The sequence below is a fragment of the Rutidosis leptorrhynchoides genome, chromosome 6 (genome assembly GCF_046630445.1).
Source record: "Rutidosis leptorrhynchoides isolate AG116_Rl617_1_P2 chromosome 6, CSIRO_AGI_Rlap_v1, whole genome shotgun sequence".
Taxonomy (NCBI): domain Eukaryota; kingdom Viridiplantae; phylum Streptophyta; class Magnoliopsida; order Asterales; family Asteraceae; genus Rutidosis; species Rutidosis leptorrhynchoides.
Genome location: NC_092338.1, coordinates 16,893,506 through 16,909,590, shown reverse-complemented (window position 1 = coordinate 16,909,590; position 16,085 = coordinate 16,893,506). Strand labels below are relative to the sequence as shown.

The 16,085-nt window shown below is 33.1% G+C and overlaps 1 protein-coding gene across 1 annotated transcript; it reads right to left on the bottom strand.

Moving 5' to 3' along the window:
- Window positions 1-1,120: 1,120 nt before the first annotated feature.
- Window positions 1,121-4,582, bottom strand: LOC139853206 (phytosulfokine receptor 2). The gene has a single exon (XM_071842585.1). The coding sequence runs from the start codon at window positions 4,299-4,301 to the stop codon at window positions 1,251-1,253; it is 3,051 nt and encodes a 1,016-aa protein (XP_071698686.1). The 5' UTR covers window positions 4,302-4,582; the 3' UTR covers window positions 1,121-1,250.
- Between the last annotated feature and the right edge of the window lie 11,503 nt (window positions 4,583-16,085).

Genomic DNA, 16,085 nt, shown 5'->3' with positions numbered 1-16,085 from the left:
GGAGTGAGGACACAGACAAGGTTACCTTGTCTGACTTGTGGTACCTGAAACAAATACGGTCCAAAATTGTCGCCATGTCAACATTCCTTATTGTGTGGCCTATTATTTGAAAGATTTTGCGGCTACGAGTGGGGGTAGGGGTCAAAGGAGGAGGACAATTTGTGGGGGGCATTTTGTGACCTTAATAGCCCATCACTTGGGGGTCTTGGATGATATAAGTGGGGGGATCATCAGAAAGTCAGCCTTTTCGAGTGGGAATCCCGTGATTAAAACTAGAGACTATCGTGATGCGCATATCGTTTCTTTGTCGGAAGCACGAGGGTTTACTGTTTTTGAGGAGGGTCTAGAAGAAAAAGATCCAGTCGACATATCTAAACTTATGTTTGGATATCCTCCTACCAGCAACAAGGCAGTTTCACTAGAAGACGAAGATGACGATGAACATAAGAAGAAGAAGCAGCAGCAGCAGCAGCATGGCGGGATATATGAATCCATTATGTCTATGTTGGAGGAGGCCCGATTGAACCTGGAAAAGTCAGATCACCTATCTAAGAAGCAATTAACTGAAATTAAGGAAAAAATTGAGTCGCAACTTGAGAGAATGTCTGGAGGAGATGATGAAGAAGAAGAAGAATTACAGGGATGATATGATTGTTTGTGCCTGAATCTGCTTTAATTTGTTATATTATTGATTAATTTATAAACCTTTCAATAATCATAAACTTCACTTGTTTGTATTCTCAAAATCAAAGTGAGCATTCTTCAGTTAGTCACAAAAAATCCTACAATGGCTTCAAAGATCTACGTTTACATTACGTTTCTCACAGTATTCTTTTCATATGAACAAAGAAATGTTAAAGAGACAAACTTGTAGTAACAAATAAGCTTCCTCAATTATCTTAAAATGATGAGAAAAAGCTCTATGTTAACCATGAAATTGAAGAATGCAGGCCATCAGTTACTAGAAACACATGATCGATGTTCAAACATTTTAACTTTTTTAGACAAGCGTAAAGCAGATAAAAGATGTGACAATAGTATTTCACTTGGAAGATGCTCTTTACACAAAGGCTGCCAATTATACAGAACAGTAACAAGACCTTTTAGGCTATATAACATCTACTATAATAAACAAGTCTACATAACACAAAAACACTATAAAGAACTTAATTACTTCGATTAAAGATTTCTAAAATAATTACTTTACAATTAAAACCTTAGACTAGCATTCACCAGATACTTTCATGCAATCACCAGCTACAACTATGGCTAAGGCTATGGTTATGACCTAGCTCCGCAACTTCATCGAGCCATAACACAACCTGCTCGATTGATGGTCTCCTTTTCGGATCTTGATCTAAACACTTGCAAGCAATACCCAAAACTTCCAACATTTGATTTTCACAACTCTTATCAAATATCAATACATCAAATATTTCTGCATATCGACCTTCAAGTTTCATCTCAAACACCCATGAAACTAAATCCCTACAATTTTTCCCCTTAGCAACTTCAACAGGTCGTCTCGCTGTAACAAGTTCAAGAAGAACAACACCAAAGCTGTAAACATCACCTTTAAAAGTTGCAGATAGTGTTTGACCATATTCGGGTGGAATGTAACCCAACGTACCTACCAAATCAGTAGTTACATGAGTGTCATACGGGCGTAACAATCTTGATAACCCGAAATCAGCTAAATGAGCCTTAAATTTTTCATCCAACAAAATGTTGCTTGTTTTAATGTCACGATGGATAATTTTGGACTCGTTGTGTAAATATTCCAACCCCTTTGCGGCTCCTTTCGCTATCATTAACCTCGTACACCAATCCAACGGTAGTTCATCATCGACCCGTTCATGTAGCCAATAATCCAAACTTCCATTTTCCATGTAAGAATAAATTAAAAGTCTATCGTTTCCGTATTTGCAATACCCTTTAAGAGAAACAAGGTTTTTATGTTGAGCCCTCGAAAGGGCTTCAACTTCAGCATGAAATTCACGGTCCATTTGACCACAATCGCCCGAGAGTCTCTTAATTGCTGCTTTTGACCCGTTTGGAAGGTCAGCTTTGTAAACGAGCCCAAATCCTCCACATCCAATTATGTTCGATTGACTGAAATTATTCGTTGCATTGACCACATCTGAAACTGTAAGGTCCCTGCAACCAGATGTTGGAAAAAGAACAAGCTTTGACCCGTTAAACAAACCCGATAACCTATTCGTTCTGTTATCAATCTCATCGTCCGCATCCATAATCAATTCTCCATGTTTCCTTTTCAACAATTTTACAATAATGATTGCTAGTAAGATTGAAATTCCGGCACCTATACCAATTGTGATTCCAAATATACTCCTTCGACCCAACTTTGAATTGGATCGAATCGATGGACTCGTTTTCACACTGCAAGGAGAAATGGATCCTCCACAAAGCCCGGGATTACCTTCAAAACTCGAGCTTGGGAACCCCGAAAACTGAGTTCCTGTAGGAATGGGACCCACCAAGTGATTATAAGCGACACAGAACATCGAAAGAAACGTGAGTTTGTTTAATGAATCCGGGATCGACCCATGAAGATCGTTTGATGACAAATCAAGAACTTCAAGATTTCCCATTTCAGAAATCGTGCTAGGGATGGTCCCACTCAAGTTGTTCTTACTCAAATCCAATACATGAAGCTGCTTTAACTTCCCAATGTCGGGTAAAATCGACCCGTTAAGTTTGTTGTGGCTTAGGTATATAGAAGGTGGAAAGTTTGAAACTTGATTGTACTGAAGACCTTTAACACTTTGATTTCGCTTAACATATAACGGGATTCCAGTTGACGATCCAAGAATCGTAGAACTAACGTTAACGAGGCTGGTCAACTCAGTCAAACTCTCCGGGAGTTGACCTGTAAGTGAATTATTCGAGAAATCTAAGTAAAAAAGCCTCTCCATTTGACCAATCCAAGACGGGATGACACCGTTTAACTGATTCCAAGACAAATCGAGTACTTCTAGTTTCGGACAATCAAGTAACCAATTCGGAATTTGACCTTTGAGTGCACAATTTGCAATTGCAAGAACCAGTAATCGGTCAAATTGAAACCTACTGACATTTGGAAGTTCTTCTCCCATAAAGTTTTTAGTGAGAATAAGAGTGGTGAGGTTATTACAATGTTGTAAAACGGATAAAGCGTGTGGTAAATTGGTTACACCGTTGTTTGAAAAAGAGAGAAACGAAAGGTTAGAAAGGTTCGTATAGCTAATAGGAACTTCACCGTAGAACTTGTTCTTGGCAAGGTTCAAGATTCTCAATTCATGACAGTTAGAAAGTGAGCTTGGTAATAAACCATTTAAATGATTACTACCAAGATCAAGGGTGCATAAATTAGTCAACTTGGAGAAATCGATACTTAAGACACCTGAAAATGAATTGTTACGAAGATCGAGTATCTTTAACCTAGAACATGATACTAAGGTGGATGGTAATTCCGCTGTGAATGAGTTTGAATGTGCATTCAACTGTTCTAAATAAGTTAAGTTTTGAAACACATTAGGAAATGGACCCACAAACCGATTCCCATATAGAATTAGCGATTCTAGATTAGAAAGCTTACTGAGATTCGTGCTTATCTGCCCAGAGAAATTGTTCGATGAAATCGATAGCCGTTTCAGGGATGAAATTGAGTACATAAACTCAGGTAGATTGCCTGAAAATGAATTGGAATCAACATGTAGTTCTTGAAGAGATTCGTTACAGTTTTTTAAACCTTCAAGATCTCCATTGAAATGATTCATTGATAAATCAAGAAACTGAAGGTTCTTGGAGCAAATTTGTGGATTAAATTCACCGGAAAACGAATTATTGCTCAAGTTGAATGCAATGAGATTTAGGAATTCACCAATGCCTAACAAATTCCCACTTAAAGAATTGCTTGAAACATTTAGCACTTCAAGATTCTTCAAATTGGAAAGGTTTTTAGGCAATTCTCCTTCTAATTGATTAAAAGAAAGATCAAGAGATTTCAAATTCTGTAAACGAGATACCGAATTCGAAATCTTTCCTTTGAGACCTTTTGATGATAAGTTCAACATTGTCACTTTTGACACATTTGTAACATCATTTTCACAAACAACACCATCCCAGTCACAGCAAATGGCTTCACTTGACCAAGATGTAAGTACTGACCCATTTGTAAAACTTGCAGCAAATTCCTTTAGTGCTGACAGATCATCTGGGCTGCACGTTTGACCTAGGGTTTCAATTCCCAGAGATGAACAAAACAGAAAAACAAACAGTACCAAATTGAAGTAACTCATTGCTCAATTTCACCTTATTACTTTTTATACATCCCTAAATTACAAATGCTTACCAAGAATTGGAAAGTGCATAAAGTAGTCTTCAAAGAGAGAGTAAATGTAATCCAGTTAGAACCCAAATCCCAAAATCTCAAAGACCCATAAAAAGCAAAGTGTGTAAGTGAAGGAGATGAGGGGTCTTTAATGATTTAAAATCTCCAGATGAAAGAAAGTAAACTATTTTATTGATTCTTGAAGCAGACCCACAAGAACAAAGTGTAGAATTACAATAGCCGTTGCTAGTGTTGATCACTTGTAAACGAAGTAATAAAAGCAAATGTGCTGACTTTTTGTCGAACAGGTGGTGGGCATTTCAAACTTGATGATGAAAAAGGGGTTTACTTTTCCTTATTTTGGGTACATACAGATAAAGGTGTTATGAAGAAGAAAAAAGTAGTAAAGGGGCAGCGAAGTTTAAATAAACTGAATAGAATGAAAATGAAATGCTTGTGTGTGTATATATATATATATTATTGTTATAAAATATCTAGATTGTGTTATAAAATATCTAGATTGGATGTTAATTTTATTATTATTATATTTCTTGCATAGTAATATTTTATACTATAAATAGACATGTATGGTAACCATTTAAGGTGCACAATTTCTCTTGAAATATCAATATCAATATTTCTTCTCTCCTTCTTCTCTCTTTTTCTCTCTTTGTTCTTATAACCATTAAAGGTAGTTATAAGCCTATTAAATTATAACACGTTATCAGCACGAAAAGCTTAGTGTAATTAAAAGATATCTCAAACGATCACGAATCACTAATCAAGGTATGAAATTATTAATAATTTTCAGACTCGAATATATCAAATTTTGGACTACTAACATTTATATTTATGTTATTTAAGTTATATATGGTCGGTTATACCACCTGAATTATATTTCTGTAATCTAACTTTTACTAACTTCACTAACATTTATATTTATGTTATTTAAGTTATATATGGTCGGTTATACCACCTGAATTATATTTTCTGTAATCTAACTCTTATTAACTTCACTAACATTTATATTTATGTTAATAAGACCTCATGATTGTACGCAACACGTCATTTGACAACACGGTACTTTATGTATGCAACACGTCATTTGACAACACGGTACCATGGGTCGAGATTAATTCCGATCAATACGAATACGACGGGGTCTTTATATGTTATCTAACATTTATGATTACTTATGCAATTAATCATTATTTATTTCATGCATACTAATGTTTATTCTTAAATTTATAATTTTAAAAGTTAAAATAAAAAAATAGTTTGTATTTTTATTAAAAGTAAATCTTAAAAGTTAAAATAAGAAAAAGTAGTTTGTACTTTTATTAAAAGTAAATCTTAAAAGTTAAAATACAAAAAGTAGTTTGTATTTTTATTAAAAGTAAATCTTAAAAGTTAAAATAAGAAAAAGTAGTTTGTATTTTTATTAAAAGTATATCTTAAAAGTTAAAGTAAGAAAAAAAAGGGGATGGTAAAATGGAATAGTTTTTTGTCAAAAATGAAGTATTGAAAATGAAGTGGTCTCCTTCTATAACTAAAAAAAAAATATATATACTTTTATCAAATGAATTTTTTTTGTGGCCGACAATTTCAAACACGAGTCCGTGTTTAGTTTATCAAGAATATCTCTTGCTTTGATGAAAGGTCACGATCACGATATCAGGTGTTGTGAAAGAATTAAAAAATTGGTCAAGTGGCCTTTTAAAAACTAGAAAAAAAATTTAAACAAAAATTTTTTTTTATATATTTATAATTTACGGGTAACGTAAAAAAAAGGAAGTTTTTTTTAAAAAAAAAAAACAAAGAAAGTGTTTAAATGAGTTTTACAGAAAGGGGGAAAGCAAAGTAAAAAAAAAAACTTTTTTCCAAACAAAGGTAAATGAAAGTAGGACTTAATACAAGAAAAAAGTAAGCATCTCCTAGATGTGATAAAATCTATCAATGATAAGTATTAGACTTGATGAGCTAAATGTGACAAAAATGTTTCAACATGTCTTATGTTAATTTTCTAAAATAAGTTATTATTATTCCGAGTTTAACACATATACATATGTTAATTAAAAACAACCTTTTTGTTCTTATGTAGTGTTGGGTTGCAATTTTGGTTGTATGCCATAATTCCATTCAGTAGAGTGACAATAGAAAACTTTTGATGATAATCAATAAAAAACTTTTTTCCAAACTTGTCAAATGTTTTGTTAAAAACGTGACCGTTGAAAAAAGGAGGTTGAATAATAAAACTTAAAAAACAAATTATTTTTTTTAAGAGTGTGCATCAAAATGGCCCGTTTAATAATGGGGAGTAAAAATATAGTCAAATTGTTTCAACGAACAAGGGTTCAATTGGATGTCTCTTAAAAAAAATCCGCGGGTACGGGTGATGGATCCAATGGATCCGCATCCACGATCCGCGGGTGCTATCCCTAATTGTGACAAGTACAAATCAACTAAAAGTCTAAAAAATAAATGCTCTTATAGGGACCAAATGTTCACAATAATTGCCTAAGCTAGATATGAAACAAATAGTTCATAAAAAAAAAAAAAAAGTCGTTGTGCGTTTTCGAGATGATAGCCTAAATACACTTACAAAAGTAGGTCAGCCGTCAATTCTTTATGGCCATATCAACGTAGATCAATAAAATCATTTATGGTTTTGATAAAAGATTAATTAAAAATTAATTGTTTTTTGGTCTTGGATTCTCGGTAACAAAAGCAAAGGTTGTTTTTGGTTGCCACAACAAACAAGACAGAGGTTGTTGACTTTTGTTGTTAAACATGGCACAAGTGAACAATAACAATAGATTATTGTTTTTGAAAAGAATAATGATGCGTTAATTTTATTGTATAAAATAAAATTAAAGAAAATGGTTTTCATTGATGACTATGAACAAACGCAAACAAAGTGTTTGTGGTATTTGGTGATTAAAAAAAAGTGCATCTAAAGCTTCTACTGAAAATAATATGCATCTAAAGCTTCTAATGAAAATTAATGTGCAAGGTACAACGTATAACTATATGGTCAAATTCATTTGAGCCTTCGGAGTCACAAGTATATGATGTATATATATATATTACTCAATTAACAAAATAGTAAATCTAAATTAATTCATATGAATAGTAAAACGAAATTAATTAATTTACTATTCACATAAAAAAGCGCATATGATAAAAAGCGCATCGCATATGATAAGCGCATATGATAAAAAGCGAATATGATGAAAAGCACAACGCATATGATGAAAATCGCATATGATTAAAAGCGCATATGGTGAAAAACACAGCGCATATGATTAAAAGCGTATATGGTGAAAAGGATATATGATAAAAAAAAAACACATATGGTGATTAATGGAAAGCACATATGGTGATTAATGAAAAGTATATTGTGAAAAAGAATCACAAATGTTTCTTGAAAGAATTCAAGGTAAGATATATGAACAAATTCATCCATCATGTGAACCATTTTGATATTTCATGGTTCTAATAGACGCATCTAGCGGATGGTCTCATATTTGTATGTTATCAAGCCGTAATATGGCATTTGCAAAGTTTCTTGCACAAATTATTAAATTGAGAACACATTATTCTGATTACACCATTAAAAGGATGAGACTTGATAATGCTGGTGAGTTAACATCTCAAGCATTTAATGATCATTATATATCTACAGGGATTGTTGTTGAACATCCAGTTGCTCATGTGCATACACAAAATTGGTTTAGCTGAATCAATAGATAAACGCTTACAGCTAATAACTAGACAATTGATAATGAGGTAAGAGAAAGTGTTCAAGAAGAACCACAAATCAATATTCCTTCTGCAGAGGATATTGATAAATGTAAATACTAAAATTGCGATAAATTATGCAATATTATGGAACCGAAATGAAACTAAAATCTCTATGAGATATTTTCATATAATGTTACAATGACATCATGAATAAAGATGATGATCTGGAACTAAAATCTGTCATTGAATATACAAAATGGACATGATTGAGCTCAATGGAAAGGAGCAATAAGAGCTGAATTAGAATCGCTCGATAAAAGAAAAGTTTTCGGATCAATCGTTATCACTTTTAAAGATGTGAAACGTATGGGATACAAATGAATTTTTATCCGAAAAGAAATGTGCAAATGAAGTTACAAGGCAAAACTAGACTTGTAACTCAATATTTCCCACAAAGACCAGAAATGAATTAGGAGGAAAAATTATCCTCCTGTAATGGATACAATTACTTATTAGATACTTAATCAACCTGGTAATTATTTAAATGCATCTCATGAATGTTGTTACTACTTATCTGTATGGATCACTTAATAGTGATATATATGAATATACCTAAAGGGTTAAGGTATCATAAGTATCTAATGTAAAACCCAAGGGAATATATTCCATTAAATCACAAAGATTTCTAAGTGGGTTTATACAAACGGGACGTATGTGGTATAACCGATTAAATGACTACTTGATAAAAAAAAAGGGTATAAATATAAACTTATTTTGCACGTATGTTTTATAAAAACAATGTTCGGATATGTGATCGTAGTTGTTTATGTCAATGTTCTTAACATCATATGAACGAATAAAGAGATCTATGAAATCATTCAACTTCTAAAGAATTATTTTGAAATGAAAGATCATGAAAATCTTAACAGATCGGAAGTTCCATATTTTAGTGCAATTGAGGTTCTTATGTATCTTATAGATTGTACAAGACCTGACATTTCTCTTGCAGTTAATTTGTTGGCAAGATTTAGCTCAAATGACAATGGAGCGGGATCAAACACATATTTTGATACCCTTGAGAAACTGCTGATTTAAAATTATTTTATTATAACGTTTCAAAACAAGATTTGGTTGATTATATATATGCAGGTCATTCATCAAATCCTCATAAAGATAAATCTCAAACTCGATATGTATTCCTAAATGGAGATACCACAAAATCATGGCGTTCTTAAAACAAACACTTGTTGCAACATCATCATCAAATCATGACGAAGTGATTGCATTATATGAAACTACTCGAAAATGTGTTTGGTTGAGATCAATGACACAAATCATTATTGATTCTTGTGGACTAGAACGCTATAAAAGACTAACAACTATCTTCACCAACAACTATATATGAAGATAATGCAGCTTGCATAATACAAATGAAAGAAGAGTATCAAAAGTGACTGAACAAAATATAAATACTGACGAGGCGCCAAAGCCATAGACGGTCTTAACGGTCATAAGTTTGATGGAAAAGAATGGTATGTTGGTAAGGCTCAGAAAAGACTACAAAGGAATAGGAATTGAAACAAGGGTTTGAGCAAACCATGAAGGAGACTGTAGACAAATCACAAGGGCTAAACTTGTACATAAAAGATTTAGATGATACAGTTTCAGATGAAAACCTCAGATTCTTCTCATATACTCAAGATCTCGTAAAAGACAACCAGATTAAAATGAGATACGTTCAATCAACAACTCTGCTGATCTTTATACCAAAGCACTGCCAACTGCTATTTTCAGAACACACGTTCATAATATTGGCATGAGACATGTTCAGAAGATGTAACAACTCAGGCGTTGCCTATTTGAGGGGGAGTCAACTCTATGCTGCACTCTTTTTCCCTTAGCTAAAGTTTTATCCCAATGGGTTTTCTTTAGCAAGGTTTTTAACGAGGCAGTAATAGTTATTCTCTAATAAAATTGTCATCCAAGGGGGAGTGTTATAAAATATCTAGATTGTGTTATAAAATATCTAAATTGGATGTTAATTTTATTATTATTATATTTCTTGCATAGTAATATTTTATACTATAAATAGACATGTATGGTAACCATTTAAGGTGCACCATTTCTCTTGAAATATCAATATAATATTTCTTCTCTCCTTCTTCTCTCTTTTTCTCTCTTTGTTCTTATAACCATTAAAGGTAGTTATAAGCCTATTAAATTATAACAATTATATATATGTTATAATTCAGTAGGCTTATAACTACCTTTAGTGATTTGATTCTTGATTAAGAATACTATTAATGAAGTGTAAGAACAAAGATGATAATGGAGAAAGAAAGAAACACTTTGTAAGTGTGTGAAATGGTGCAAGTTTAATGCTTGCATTCATGAGTATTTATAGCCTAAAATCTCAATATAAAAATACATACTTTGTGTACCAAAATTGACTATATGTATACACCAAAATTGACTATCCATATCTATATTATTATTATTATTATTATTATTATAACACTCCCCCTTGGATAGCAATTTTATTTTGTTGAAGATCAACTATAAATTACTGCCTCGTTAAAAACCTTGCTAAAGAAAACCCAGTGGGAAAAAACTTTAGCTAAGGGAAAAAGAGTGCAGCATGGAGTTGACTCCCCCTCAATTAGACATCGCTTCAGCTGTTACATCTTTTGAACATGTCTCATGCCAATGTTATGAACGTGTGTTCTGAAAATAGCAGTTGGAAGTGCTTTCGTGAAAAGATCAGCAGAGTTTTTGCTGGATTGCACATATCTCATTTCAATCTGGTTGTCCTTAATGAGATTTTGAGTGTATGAGAAGAATCTAGGTGGTATGTGTTTTGTTCGGTCACTTTTGATATACCCTTCTTTCATCTGTGCTATGCAAGCTGCATTATCTTCATAGATAGTTGTTGGACTTTTATCGCGTTCTAGTCCACAAGAATCAGTAATGAGTTGTGTCATTGATCTCAACCAAAAACATTCTCGAGTAGCTTCATGTAATGCAATCACTTCGGCATGATTTGATGATGTAGCAACAAGTGTTTGTTTTTGAGAACGCCATGATATTGCAGTACCTCCATTTAGGAATACATATCCAGTTTGAGATTTAGCTTTATGTGGATCAGATAAATAACCTGCATCTGCATAACCAACCAAATCTTGTTTTGATTCGTTAGAATAAAATAATCCTAAATCAGTAGTTCCTCGAAGGTATCGAAATATGTGTTTGATCCCATTCCAGTGTCTTTTGGTAGGAGCAGAGCTGAACCTTGCCAACAAATTAACTGCAAAAGAAATGTCAGGTCTTGTACAATTTGTAAGATACATAAGAGCTCCAATTGCACTAAGATATGGTACTTCTGGTCCAAGAATGTCTTCATGATCTTCACATGGACGAAATGGATCAGCTTCAACATTGAGTGATCTAACAACCATAGGAGTACTTAATGGCTTTGCCTTGTCCATATTGAAACGTTTCAAAATCTTTTCAGTATATGTTGTTTGATGTACAAGTAAACCATTAGGCATATGCTAAATTTGTAAACCAAGGCAATACTTGGTTTTTCCGAGATCTTTCATTTCAAATTCTTTCTTTAGAAGTTGAATGGCTTCATGGATCTCTTTATTTGTACCTATGATGTTAAGATCATCAACATAAACAGCTATGATCACATATCCGGATGTTGTTTTCTTAATGAAAACACAAGGGCAAGTAAGGTTATTTGTATACCCTTTGCTTATCAAGTAATCACTTAATCGGTTATACCACATACGTCCCGATTGTTTTAACCCATATAAAGATCTTTGTAATTTAATCGAATACATTTCTTTGGGTTTTGCATTTGATGCTTCTGGTACCTTAAATCCTTCAGGTATCTTCATATATATATCACTATCAAGTGATCCATATAGATAAGCAGTCACAACATCCATGAGATGCATTTCTAAATTTTTAGAAACTGCCAGGCTGATTAAGTATCTAAAAGTAATTGCATCCATAACAGGGGAATAAGTTTCTTCATAATCAATTCCTGGTCTTTGAGAAAAACCTTGAGCTACAAGTCTAGCTTTATACCTTGTAACTTCATTTTTCTAATTTCTTTTTCGGACAAAAATCCATCTGTATCCTACAGGTTTCACATCTTTAGGAATGAGAATGATGGATCCGAAAACCTTTCTTTTATTGAGTGATTCTAATTCAGCTCGTATTGCTTCTTTCCATTGAGCCCAATCATGTCTATTTTGACATTCAACCATAGATGTTGGTTCTGGATCATCATCATTATTCATGATGTCATACGCAACATTAAATGAAAATTTCTCATCAAGATTTTTCATTTCATTTCGGTTCCATAATATTTTTGAATATGCATAATTGATTGCAATTTCTGTATTGACATCATCAATCTCCTCTGCAGTAGGAGTACTGATTTTTGGTTCTTCTTGAACACTTTCTTTTACCTCATTATCAGCTGATTTTCTTTTTCGAGGATTTTTATCTTTTGAACCAATTGGTCTTCCACGTTTCTGACGTGGCAAAGATTCATGAGTGACGTTATTGCCAGCTTTTGGAATTTCAATTCGAGCTGGAGTATTTACTGCTGGTATATATGATTTTGTCACCGTTTTTGTATCTGTAAATGCATCAGGCAATTGATTTGCAAGTTCTTGTATATGCATTATCTTTTGAACTTCTGTCTCGTATTCTTTTGTGCGAGGATCAAGATACTTTAATTGAGGTTCACACCATGAAACATCATTTTCTTTATTTTTCATTTCTCCCCCTAATCTAGGGAACAATGTTTCATTAAAATGACAATCAGCAAAACGTGCTGTAAAAACGTCACCTGTCATAGGTTCAATATACCTTAATATTGAAGATGTTTCATATCCAACATATATTCCCAACCTCCTTTGAGGACCCATTTTTGTACGTTGTGGTGTCGCAATTGGAACATACACTGCACAACCAAATGTTCTAAGATGGGAAATATTTGGCTCTTGACCAAAAGCAAGTTGTAGGGGGGAATATTTATGACTTGCACTTGGTCTGATGCGAATCAATGCAGCAGCATGTAAAATTGCATGACCCCATATAGATACAGGGAGTTTTGTTCTCATTATCAATGGTCTAGCGATTAACTGTAAACGTTTAATCAATGACTCGGCTAAACCATTTTGTGTATGCACATGATCAACAGAATGTTCAACAACAATTCCTATAGACATGCAATAGTCATTAAATGCTTGAGATGTAAATTCACCAGCATTATCAAGTCTCACCCTTTTAATGGTGTAATCAGGAAAATGAGCTCTCAATTTAATAATTTGGGCAAGAAATTTTGCAAATGCCACATTACGGCTTGATAACAGACAAACATGAGACCATCTGCTAGATGCGTATATTAGAACCATGAAATATCTAAATGGTCCACATGGTGGATGAATTGGTCCACATATATCACCTTGAATTCTTTCAAGAAACATTGGTGATTCTTTCTCAACCTTAAGTGGTGAGGGTCTAGTTATCAATTTTCCAAGAGAGCAAGATGTACATGGAACCATTGTATCATGATGGATTTTTCTATCCTTTAGTGGATGTCCATGTGTACATTCAATAATTCTTTTCATCATTGTTGATCCTGGATGGCCCAATCTGTTATGCCATAAATTAAATACACCAGAATCAATATACTTTTCATTAATCACCATATGTGCTTCTGGTACATTTATATGTGTATAATGTAATCCAGAATTAAGTCTTGGTAGTTTTTCAACCACATGACTCTTGTCAGTGATATTTAAATATTTCTCATTTTCTGTTGTCACTGACTGATAATCATACCCATTAAGGTATATGTCGGAGAAACTCAATAAATTTCTGCTTGACTTGGGAGAAAATAAGGCATCATTTATTAAAAATTTTGTACCATTTGGTAGTATGAAATTTGCCTTTCCAATCCCTTTTATCAAGTTAGCAGGTCCTGATATTGTATGTATAGTTCCTTCCGTTGGTTTTAGATCAATAAAATATTTCTCAGATTTAAGTATAGTGTGTGTAGTTCCACTGTCTGCTATACAGAGATCTCCACCACTTGATTGATGTTGTATTCCAGCAAAATTCATATTGAACTTCATATATAAGAAACAAACAGTAAGTATATAAATGTTACACAAAATGTTTATTACACACAAATAGATAAAACTGAAACATTTGACATACATATAATTGAAACATCAAACATAGAACTGGAACATTTGATAAAACATATAGAACTGAAACATTTGACAAAACATGATGACAAAGGTTAAATCGTTTATTTTTAAAAGAAACATATTAAGTTAATTCAAGAAATCTTCATATAAATCGGATGGTTGCTCAGTGACTGTTGGATCAATATTATCCACAAAATTTACTTCCTTTTCTTTACCTTTCAGCGAATCCTGATACATCTTAACAAGATGTTTAGATGTTCGGCAAGTATTAGCCCAGTGGCCCATTCTACCACATCTGTAGCAAGATTCTTCAGAATTTTTAGAAGAATTTTCTTCAACATCTTGTTTAATGGGCTTGTTTTGTGGTTGATATTTATATTTTCGTGGATTACTATTTCTTTGACCACCACGGCCACGACCACGACCACGTCCACGCCCATTACCATTACCATAAGGATGGTTTCTACCATAGTTATGGCTTTTGGCATGATGATGGTGATGGTTATTATAACCACGACCTTGCCCGCGTCCTTGTCCCTGTTTATAATTATTTGCAGTATTTGCTTCAGGGATTGCAAGTGTACCAGTAGGACGGGATTGCTGATTTTTCATTAATAGCTCATCATTTTGCTCTGCAACTAAGAGATATGAATTAAGTTCAGGATATGTTTTGAACTTTAGCATTCTCAAATTTCTTTGCACTGTGATGTTTGCAGCATTCATTGTGGAGAAAGTTTTCTCCATCATGTCTGCATCACTAATTTCATGTCCACAGAATTTAAGTTGTGAACATGTATTATACAGAGCTGAGCTGTATTCATTTACTTTCTTAAAGTCTTGGAACCTTAATGTTCTCCATTGTTCCATTGCAGCTGGAAGTAAAATTTCTCTTTGATTATTGAATCTGCTTTTGAGACCTTCCCATAAAACATGGGGATCTTCTACAGGCACATAATTATTTTGTAAGCATTCATCAATATGTTGATGAATAAAGCAACATGCCGTAGCTTGTTCTTTTTCAGAACAAGTGTTGTTTTCATTTATGGTTTCAAGAATGCCCATTGATTTAAGATGCATTTTTACTTTTATAACTCATGGCATGTAGTTGTTTCCAGTTGATTCTAAAGGAGTAAATTTAAGCTTTTCCAGATTCGACATTTTCTATTATCAAAAATTAAAACAAACATCATGATAAATTAGAGTCAATTTATATTCATAAGTATATAAACATTAAACATAAATTTAATATAACATAAATGATAAGTAGGTGACAGTGTCGACCATGTGTAAGCAATCATAAATAAATGTTATATAACAAAAATATAAATATTAGTAAACATAAATGAAAATTTGGCGACAGTGTCGACCATATATTTTTTCAGGTGGTATAACCGACCTATATCATTCTGGTGGTATAACCGACCATATATCATTTTGGTGGTATAACCGACCATATATCATTTTGGTGGCAGAGCCAACCATATTTAGTATTAAGATTATCGTGCTGATAACGTGTTATAATTCAGTAGGCTTATAACTACCTTTAGTGATTTGATTCTTGATTAAGAATACTATTAATGAAGTGTAAGAACAAAGATGATAATGGAGAAAGAAAGAAACACTTTGTAAGTGTGTGAAATGGTGCAAGTTTAATGCTTGCATTCATGAGTATTTATAGCCTAAAATCTCAATATAAAAATACATACTTTGTGTACCAAAATTGACTATATGTATACACCAAAATTGACTATCCATATCTATATTATTATTAT

Excerpts from the sequence above, each read along its gene's own strand:
- LOC139853206 (XM_071842585.1), bottom strand. The coding sequence starts at position 4,301 with ATGAGTTACTTCAATTTGGTACTGTTTGTTTTTCTGTTTTGTTCATCT.